Source organism: Etheostoma spectabile, chromosome 2 (genome assembly GCF_008692095.1).
Source record: "Etheostoma spectabile isolate EspeVRDwgs_2016 chromosome 2, UIUC_Espe_1.0, whole genome shotgun sequence".
Classification (NCBI taxonomy): Eukaryota; Metazoa; Chordata; class Actinopteri; order Perciformes; family Percidae; genus Etheostoma; species Etheostoma spectabile.
Genome location: NC_045734.1, coordinates 6,249,923 through 6,260,188, shown reverse-complemented (window position 1 = coordinate 6,260,188; position 10,266 = coordinate 6,249,923). Strand labels below are relative to the sequence as shown.

The 10,266-nt window shown below is 40.2% G+C and overlaps 1 protein-coding gene across 1 annotated transcript in view; it reads left to right on the top strand.

The window, feature by feature from the left end:
* The window catches only part of LOC116705184 (probable ATP-dependent RNA helicase DDX17), an 8,875-nt gene extending 1,191 nt beyond the window's left edge, over positions 1-7,684 (top strand). The window contains exons 2-13 of the mRNA XM_032541136.1: positions 217-376; positions 720-816; positions 1,155-1,288; positions 1,591-1,656; positions 1,773-1,914; positions 2,534-2,694; positions 2,813-2,985; positions 3,367-3,477; positions 3,773-3,834; positions 4,083-4,142; positions 6,156-6,392; positions 6,492-7,684. Of these exons, the coding sequence (XP_032397027.1) occupies positions 217-376; positions 720-816; positions 1,155-1,288; positions 1,591-1,656; positions 1,773-1,914; positions 2,534-2,694; positions 2,813-2,985; positions 3,367-3,477; positions 3,773-3,834; positions 4,083-4,142; positions 6,156-6,392; positions 6,492-6,985 (1,897 nt within the window). The 3' untranslated portion in view covers positions 6,986-7,684. The remainder of the gene's footprint in view (positions 1-216; positions 377-719; positions 817-1,154; positions 1,289-1,590; positions 1,657-1,772; positions 1,915-2,533; positions 2,695-2,812; positions 2,986-3,366; positions 3,478-3,772; positions 3,835-4,082; positions 4,143-6,155; positions 6,393-6,491) is intronic.
* The last annotated feature ends 2,582 nt before the right edge of the window (positions 7,685-10,266 follow it).

Here is a 10,266-nt window from a genome sequence, read left to right as displayed (position 1 = left end):
TAAATAGTATTATGTTATTATATTACAGTATGAACATTATGGACAGAAGTGATGTCTGGGCATATGCTGTATGTAGTAGTAACTGCAGGGTTGACACAGCCACTGTTGATAGCCATTGGCATGATGTATGCAAACCTGAAAAATACAAAATACATAGCTGTAGAAAGGCCTTGCTGATTCTACGTTGCTCTTTTACTCTTGACCCTTATCTCTTAGGCCACAGTTTGGGTCCATGGGCGGTCGCAATGGACCCCCACCAATGAAGTTTGGGAATCCAGGTGAGCGTCTTCGCAAGAAGAAGTGGAACCTGGACGAGCTGCCAAAATTTGAGAAGAACTTCTACACTGAACACCCAGAGCTCCAACACAAGAGTCAGGTAAGTCCTAATATTTCTCTCTCACACTCGCTAAGGGACTCATAAAACAATTTATAAGATAGTATGACACGTGTTGGATTGAGCATATTTCCATCATTGTAACTTTATTATTTACCTATTACAGTGGCCATCATAAACTATGTTGTAGTTTCAGACAATATTTATACACCAAGCAACAAACCTTAAACACCTTTCTTGATAAAGTACAAGAATGTCTTCTCATAATTATATTTCTTTATTAAATCAGAGTAATTTCAGCAGAAGGTATTCTAAAAAAAATGTTAATTTATACACCAAGTCCAAATGTATGTTTTCTTCTCTCCTCTTTCTCTGTGATATTCAGTATGAAATGGAAGAGTATTGCAAAAAGAAGGAGATCACCATCAGAGGCACTGGCTGTCCAAAAGCGATCTCTGCTTTTCACCAGGCGCAGTTTCCTCGTCAGTAAACCTTACATTATAGAAACTATAATGTATAATCTCTGGGAAACATTAGCATGTACAATGAATAATTAAAGACTCACTCCAACATCTTGAGATTTCAAAATATATATTTTGTTTTGAAAACCCTTTACAAGGTCAGTTTAGAGAAAACAATAACACTGGTCTAAATGTCCTAGTATTTGCATAATGTGTCTTACCAGGACCAGTGGTATGTTTACGAGAAAAATACTGATAGTGGAAGGGATTGTCTTTCTGATGGAAAGAGTTAAAGATAGAAATCAAAGTAACTAAGTCCTGAAGTTTCACTGTTGATTGCCTCACTTCTTCTCTGGCAGAGTATGTGATGGATGTTCTGATGCAGCAGAACTTCAAGGAGCCAACAGCGATCCAGTCTCAGGGCTTCCCTGTGGCCCTGAGCGGCAGGGACATGGTGGGGATCGCACAGACTGGCTCTGGAAAGACACTGGCTGTAAGGCTCCCTGGCAATCATCATGTATTATGATGACACTATAATAGACATTTAGTTCTAAACGTTTTACAAAAACACACAAGATGAAATTAGAATTTAAATGCATAAACCATAAAGAAATACAACATAAAGTCAGGATAAAATGTACATACGGAACAGCAGCACATCTGCATTTCTAAATTTCTAGAGTCTAAATTAAGTTTTTAAAAGGGATTCATAGAATAATTAATTGGTTTCCTTTTGATACTATAGTAGGCTAAGTATTTAGTTGTGTTTTATGTTGTTTTTTTTGTTCCCTGCAGTATCTTCTGCCTGCTATTGTACACATCAACCACCAGCCTTATCTGGAGAGGGGAGATGGCCCAGTTGTGAGTGCAAATTTCTAATTGCAAATTTTTTTGTCTAAATGATACTACCTTGGTGTGGGCAGGCACACAGTCAGTCTGTAAAAAGTAATTGATTGCTCTTTGTCCCCTCCTCATAGTGTCTGGTGGTTGCCCCAACCAGAGAGCTGGCTCAGCAGGTTCAACAGGTCACATATGAATTTGGCAAGTCTTCACGAATCAAAAGCACCTGTGTCTATGGTGGAGCACCCAAAGGACCACAGATTCGAGACCTCGAGAGAGGTTGGTATAGTTGTTGTTGATGCGGCACATGCAATGGATTATTGAAAGTAGATTGAAATTGTATCAAACATCTCCCTGTTCAGTATAGACTTGTGTATTTTTGAGTATTACCAGCTTTGGGGTGGGGAACTAAGTTGACTTAAACTTCATTAAACTTAACTTCAGGGGCTGTAATCAAAATACAGTGGGCTGTTATTGCCTCCACACAGTTTTCACAGACAGTTCCCCAGTACCAATGCCCACATGCACTAACATGCACATGCAGCCGCACTGGTTATCAAAACAAGTTTGCTGCTATATTAATGTTCTAAATGTCCGGTACAGCCACTTTAATATATTCATTTATTAAAATGTATTAATTTTAGTGTTAATATATAGTGTAATTAAGGAATGTACTGCTATATACTGGTATGCAAATTAACTACACACACAACCTTTCATGGGTAAATTCCACAGCTGCTGCCTGGTATTTTAGGCCACATGGCATTTCTCTGTGAGGTGTGGCCATAGACGGTACAGACAGTAATCAGAGCACAACTATTTTTGGAATGGTCTCCCTGAGCATCTAATAATGTGTGAATCTTTCTTTTTGGGACATGTTGATTTTGTATGACTCTAGGTGTTGAGATATGTATTGCCACACCTGGTCGCCTCATTGACTTCTTGGAGACTGGGAAAACTAACCTGCGGCGCTGCACCTACCTCGTGCTGGATGAGGCTGACCGCATGCTGGACATGGGCTTCGAGCCACAGATTCGCAAGATAGTTGAACAAATCAGGGTAGGCTCAGTTAGGTTAAGTCAACGTGACTGCTGAATTTAAAATGATCACCTTGACTTATTGCAGAGGTATTTTTCAGTTAAATCAGTTGTATGCATTCTCTTTCTATGTCTCTTAGCCTGATAGACAGACACTGATGTGGAGCGCAACCTGGCCAAAGGAGGTCCGGCAGCTTGCCCAGGACTTCCTGAAGGACCACATCCAGATCAATATTGGTGCTCTAGAGCTCAGTGCCAACCATAACATCCTACAGATTGTCGATGTGTGCATGGACAGTGAAAAGGACCGGAAGTAAGGATAGCCATAAAATAAATGATGTTATGTCATGATTATCTCATTAACCGCAATAATAGTGTTACAGAACACAAGCTTATTCTTACATTTTTATTTTATTTTAATTTAATTTATAATAGCAACCCACAATAATCAACATAACTGTAAATGTGTCAGTGTTTGCCAGCTGGCAAATTTTTCATCTTTAGTCCAGAGCAAAGGGAAATGGCAAGACATTAGTACAGGTTCAAACTTACAGACACCAGACATGAAAACATGCAGAGCAGCAATAAGCAATGAGACATAAATAAAATACAACAATCATGATGGAGAACTTTCACACAGTTGAAACTGAGCTTAGTGCCACTGATATGCTGTGATTGTCTCGCCCTTCTGCAGACTTTTTCAGCTGATGGAGGAGATAATGGCTGAAAAAGAGAACAAAACCATCATTTTTGTGGAGACTAAAAAACGTTGTGATGAGCTTACCAAGAGGATGAGGCGGGACGGGTGAGAAATGACTGTTCTGACACAACATGTTGAGTGAAGTTCTAGGAGGAATTATGCAAATTGTTGATAGACAGAAGATATCTAGAGTGTTCACTAATCCTTCCACGTAGAGCAGTAGTGGCAATGTGCACATCCCAGCGGTGAGGTGCAGGGCAAACAGGAGCTGGATACAACTTAAAAGAGGGCCCGCACTCTCCCTGTTCTCCCATACGTTTATTGTGCTGCAACGTTTCGACCCTGCTGGGTCTTCCTCAGGAGCTAATCCTTCTACTTCACTGTGGGGTGTTTGTCCTAGGTGGCCGGCCATGTGTATCCATGGAGACAAGAGCCAGCCAGAAAGAGACTGGGTGCTTGCAGGTAAGAATACTTGTAATACAGTATTACCACTTCACTCCAGCTCTTTGTCGTAGATAATTTTCTTGTCTAAACTGTTAATTTGTCATAAATCAGGGGCCTATGGACAATACAAATAATGATAACAGTTCCTTTCAAAGACTGCTGATTAGTATGTGCAGGTTTTTAAAGTTACATATTCGCCTGAGTCGAGTATGAGTAGAGATGATTTCCATGTCTAATTCCTACCAATATTTTGTTTAATCCTACAGAATTTCGGAGTGGTAAAGCTCCCATACTGATTGCTACCGATGTGGCCTCTCGCGGTCTGGGTATGTCTGCTCGCACATATAGTCACTGCTGCATAATCCCTCACTTTCTGCATAGACAATGAATTATATTTTTTCCTAAATAATATTAAGTGTGTTGTGACCTTATAGAGTAACAGTACAGTCACCACAGTTAATTGATGGGTACAGTACAACTCCAGCTATTATTTTGACCAATAGGTAAGTATACTGCTACAGACGAGACCAGCTATATCTGTCCATACAATGTAGTAAAACCAAATTCATTTCTATCATTTACAAAACAGTTAATGTAGAATTGTTTGCCTTTGGCTATTGTCAGGTTGGTATTATGACAGTTGAAGGTGTAATCTGTTTGAATTTGGTGACATACATTGAAACAAATCAGCACATAATATTTAGGAATCTCCTTTACTATTATAACCTGAGAGTTAAAATAACTGTTAAGTCTAGTACAGAGGCTGCAGGCCAACTGGGGTTCTAGTCTGTTTCTTGTTATTGCACTTATAAAGCATCCTTCAACCGGGGCTCTTTGGCACACTGCCTGAAAGGAGGGCCGTGTGGGGCAGATGCTTCTGCGCACCTTTCCTATGTCTCCTTAATGGTGTCAGTAAAAATGAAACGAAGATGCTGCTCATAATACCCGTTGTTTCACACATAAGATCAAAAATTGTGTAGGTGTTCCCATGGTATTATTTGGCAAAATGATACATATTGTTATGTTTTGCGGACAGTGGCAGCCAAATTATCTCCGGTCCACCAAGTGGAAGGCTATGATGGATATCTAATTTGTTGGCAGGATAAATGTGAGAAGGGGGGATGAGTAAAGTGTCTGAGTTGCGAAAATCCCTATGACCATATCCTTGTTCTTTTTTCCCCTCTTCTCCTCTCAGGGTTTGGCAGCACACGGCAGCTGTAACAGTCTGTGCTGCTGTCACTGCCCCACGCAGTCACTTTAAAGTAGAAGCTCAGCTAGTTTTGGAGGGATTAAAGCCCTCTTATCCTTCTTGGGTTACTAAGATCCCCCTCCCCGGTAGTGTCAGAGTTTTAAATCCAACGAGCCTTCCTTGGGAGCAGCCTGAGGTTCCTGTATGTCTGCCCATCGGTCCGTCCCAAAACGCAGACAGACAGGGGGGAGAGAATTAGACGGGCTCGTCTGGATCCAGTCCTGGCCAGGGTCTGAGGAGGGTCCTGCCATGCAGCGAGAGAGCAACAGAACCAGCCGTTGTGTTTAACGGTTCTGCTCCCGTCTGTCGTTGCTGGTGTGTGCAGAAGGTGGAGGGATGCATCCTGTCTCCCTCCCATTCCTCCTCAGCCCCTCACTATAAACCAGGACTGATCAGGGGGGACTGACTACCTTTGTAAAATCAACGTGACGGGGGTAAGTACCTCACCGCCCCTTTCTCTTAACTTCTCCATGAGCTCACCATACATTCAGGTATTCCATCTTGCTCATATTTTTTTGTCAAAAAGAATAGCACAGGCTTTGTCCCGGCACATTGTTATTCTTTTACTCAGTAGGTCACGATTGGTGAAACGGCTTTCCTCTGTCATGATGGAGGGGAAAAGGTTGACTTATTGATCAGCAGTGCTGTCAGAGCCCCACGTCTTCTGTAATGAGAAACAGACTCCTTGTCTTCGCACATTTTGACCAGTAACATTGGTGTGAAGATTATGAAGTGCATGGTTTCTGTACAGCTCAATGTCAAAAACCTGAAGTCAGGTTCAGTTTGAACTTTATTGGATTTTAGTAGGTTATAATGGTGGGTAACTGAAATGAATCTTTGGATGTATGGATTATCCGTTAAAGCAGGTAAGTTAGATTTTTATTTAGAATATATGTTTTATCTTTGTACAAAATAAAAGAAATATTTCATAAATTATATATACATAGACTTTTATTTATTTACAAACCATAAGCTTTTGAAGTGGAATTTAAATTACTCATTTTTTTTCTCCAGAAGCTTTGCCCCCTGTGAGATAATTATCTTTTTTCTTTCCTCCATGCTGTAAAACCGATTCATCTTTATCCAAAAGATGTGGAAGATATCAAGTTTGTCATCAACTATGACTATCCCAACTCCTCTGAGGATTATGTCCACCGTATTGGACGTACGGCCCGCAGTACCAACAAGGGCACTGCCTACACCTTCTTCACCCCAGGGAACTTGCGGCAGGCCAGAGACCTGGTCCGGGTGCTGGCGGAGGCCCGGCAGGCCATCAACCCTAAACTGCTTCAGTTTGCGGACTCAGGGCAAGGGGGAGGAAGAGGGGGTAAGGACGTCACTGTTTTTCAACTTAATATATTACAGTCCATCATACTGTAAAATGTGATATAATGATACTAAGATTACATTTGTGGTTTTGTTACAGGTGGCAGAATGCGTTACCGCGGCAGCGGTTACAACAACCCTAGCCACATGTACCAGGGGGACTGTGATCGCCGCATGCACACCGGTGGTGGCGGCGACAGCAAAGACAGCCGCAGTGGCTTCAGCCGGGAGGGCCGCAACGATCGTAATGGAGAGCGCTCCACTTCTTCCTCCTTTAAGGACAGGAGCCAGGATCACAGGAATAGCTTCAACTCGGGCTCAGATCAGTACCAGAGTTACAGCGGCAGAGGGGGCTACAACTCCCGCAGCGCAGGCCAGTCTGGCGGAGGCCCGGATAAGTCTAGCCAGCCGCAGGGTCCGTTTGGCCAGCCTCCTCCTCCTCTTCCTCCTCCATCATCAGGGGGGGCGTGGCCTCTGATGGTTCACCAGTTTGCTCAACCTAAGCCAACGCCAGTGGGCTTCATGGGGCAACCCTCTTACAATTTTGCTTCTCCACCCCCTCCTCCCCCAGGCCCTCCACCTCCACGGAACTAGAATTATAAGCAAGACACACTAATTTTCAGTGAGTTTAAGTTAATTTGCACTACTTGGTGTTAACAGCGTTACTTTGTTTTTACTCTCAGATTCTTTGTCATCTCCAATAAGCGGGGCTTTTAAAAAAGCATATATCTATGTTGGTAATTGCTTAAATTAAATTAGTTTCACACTTTTTAATAATAAACCTCAACCAATTTTTCAACCTTGGTTTTAATTCTCCAGTCTTATACAATTGTTATCATTCATCACCTGTATTAGGATTAGTATTTGGTTGGAATGAAAACTACATTTACACTGAGTACTCAGTACTTGTACATGGTGGAAAGTGATTTCTCATATAAACTGTCCCATTCCAGAGTCAAGTTTCACTCTAGCTTAATTTGAAGTTAAAACTCTTTGACTTATTTTGTTAGAGGTTTTGATGCAATATAATTATTGCAATTATTTAGTTTTTAGTTTTTATTTGAATGGACTAGATTTAGATACATTTCATCTGGTTACTTTTACCTGTCTTGTAGCGGAACAAAACTGATGTTTCAGTTTACTTGTCATGTAACTGTTTCAGTCACATATTGTTTTAGTAAGCAGATAAACTAATGCTGACTTATTTTCAGGGGGATTGTTAACTAAATTGCAGCTTGTTGATTGTTTCCTCTTTCTTCTTGTGTTCTTTTTTTCTTAAATAAAAGAAAGCAGTATTTTCTACTTTGCTAATTATTTATACGTCAAGTAAGTTCCCCATACAAATGACTTTATTTGCCTTAATTACACATTTGTAGTACATTCTCATTTGTACCCAGCCGTATGTACATGTGTTGCTTTTATATTTTTAATGTGCACTGGTAAGTATACACCATGGCATTAAGCTTTTATTTACATTAGAAACACAAATGGATGGAAATACATAAGAACAGACCTTGTCACATCTAGTTTTGCTGTACTTCCTGTGGTGTATCAGTCTTAAAAATCTGGATCTAGTTCAGTTGAAGTTGCATGTCTTCCTTGCCAATCCAAATTAATGTGGGAGACAAGGGAAGACTTAGAGTAGCGTATCTCTGAATACACCTTAATGAATACTAGACCCAAACATGAAATGGCATAGCTACAAGACATAAGTCGCCTGGCTCATGTTGTAAGAACCGTGCGGTGGCTGCTTCTGTAATTCAGGTTCCATCAGCGCAGAGACTTCCTGAGTTAATACCTTCAGGCCAAGAACTCTGTCAAAAAGGCAGAACTACAGTCTCTGCCATCTCACTCTGTCAGCTGTAGTCTCGTTAAAGAATCTGTACTGTTGGCCATTGGCACTGCGGAGAAGATGGAAGCTGCAATAAAGTTGTTCTTGTAGCAATGACCATAGGCAAAATTGCATTTATGCGGACAAGATCAATCTGACAATGGAGTCGAACTGTAACAGTCCCCTCAATGCATAGTTTTCAAATCTTACAGGGAGCGCAAATGTTCATTATATATAATCTGCTTGAGCCATTTAGGACAGACAGGTGGCTACTGAGGCTACTGTTATGTTTCATTATTGCTTTCTTCCAGTCCTAGGCAAGTTAGTAGCATAACTGTATATATGCAAATAAATCAAAGCTCTATGGAAATGAAATAGCTGATTTATAGTATTACAATACAGCCTCTTCGAGCAATAAATGGCACTGTGGGATGATGTGTGTTGATCCACCATCAGAAATTTAACGCATGTAAGTGTATAATTGAATCAATATTACTCAGTGGGTACTTGATCGGTCATATTATAAAATGAATCTCCAGCTCTACCCCTATTGTAGGTACACACATTTAGAGTTTCACATGTATATCAGAATATTATTTCTCACAATCATTTTATTTTAGTCTTTATGACCCTAAGTGCTACAATCAAATCAATGACCGTAGCTATTAGAATGATTCATTTGTTTCACAAAGTCTTCTTTCTGAGATGGACATGAACGTATGAAAACAGAAACCTTGATTAAACTAGTCATGTGTTTACATATATGTACAAAGCAAATGAAAATAAAATGTTGCATCTCAGGCACGTGTGGTAGAATCAAACGGGATGTCAGCAATGTCAACTCAGGACTTCACATGTCCCTCTTTGGGTTGATCAACAGTAGAAAGGCAGCAAATGAGAAAAGACAATGTAATGTAATATGGAATGGTTCCATGTGCAAAAGAAAAAACAATGTGCATGAAAGGTCACGTGTAAAAAAATACTCTAAATCAAAATTCTGAGTGAAAAATGTAAAAACAGAAGTGTCCTGATCTTTTGAAAAGAAAGAAAAGTGCAGAAATTAAAAGCTAAATTTCAGTATTTAACAGGGAAAGAGATTTAGGACCCTTTCTACAAAGTCCTTTTTCCACAGAAGACATTTTGACCCAGTAGGAACAACTTCACTTTTCCTACTATGACAAGTCTGCTGTGGTAAAGGCCTATTGTCACAGCTCGCGCACACGCACACAAAAAAACCAATACTTAAAAACTGTGTACCAACTCATGCTCCCATGACACACTGATGTGGCGTCTCTTGATACTTTTCTAGTTATTACTCCATTTCAACTCATGCTCTGAACTGTCTCCATTGGATAAACAACCACCACTTCAATGAGTCCAAAGTGATAATTAAATTTACTTTCCTCATTTCCCTCTGCAACTGAAGTGGTTTGCTAGTAGGTTAAGCATGATACCATCTGACTATAAAGTCCACTGCTGTGGCTCTGAAACAGCAAATGAATCAATCCATCATTTGATAGGAAATTAATTTCAATTCAAATAATCAAGTTACTTATCAAGAAAAAATGATTCCATATTATATACTATTGTTCATACTTTAAACATCACTTGAAGCATGTAACTGAAAAGCTCTTTCAGCCCTGACTGCAGTGGGTCTTATTGACTATAGAGACTCTTAACCCCCACCCTTAGACAATACACCTTACATTAACGAACAACCTGCATTATACACCCTTTGTGATAATAATTATATATTCTGAACTTTTGCACACCCTGCACTAAATCATACAGCCTTTCTTACTGTTAAACAGTTATATTGTACATATATTTGTACATACAAGTCTTTTCTTTCATTATTTTAATATGTTTTAAATGCACCAACCACCAAGGCAGTGCTACCTACTTGGCAATAAATCCTATTCCGATTCTGATTCTTGATGAACTAAAAGATAAATAATTTCTTGCAACCCTACTCTGAACACTCAGAATACACACTGAACACACAAACTGTGACAATACTCTGTGTGAGCACTGGGGTTTGGTA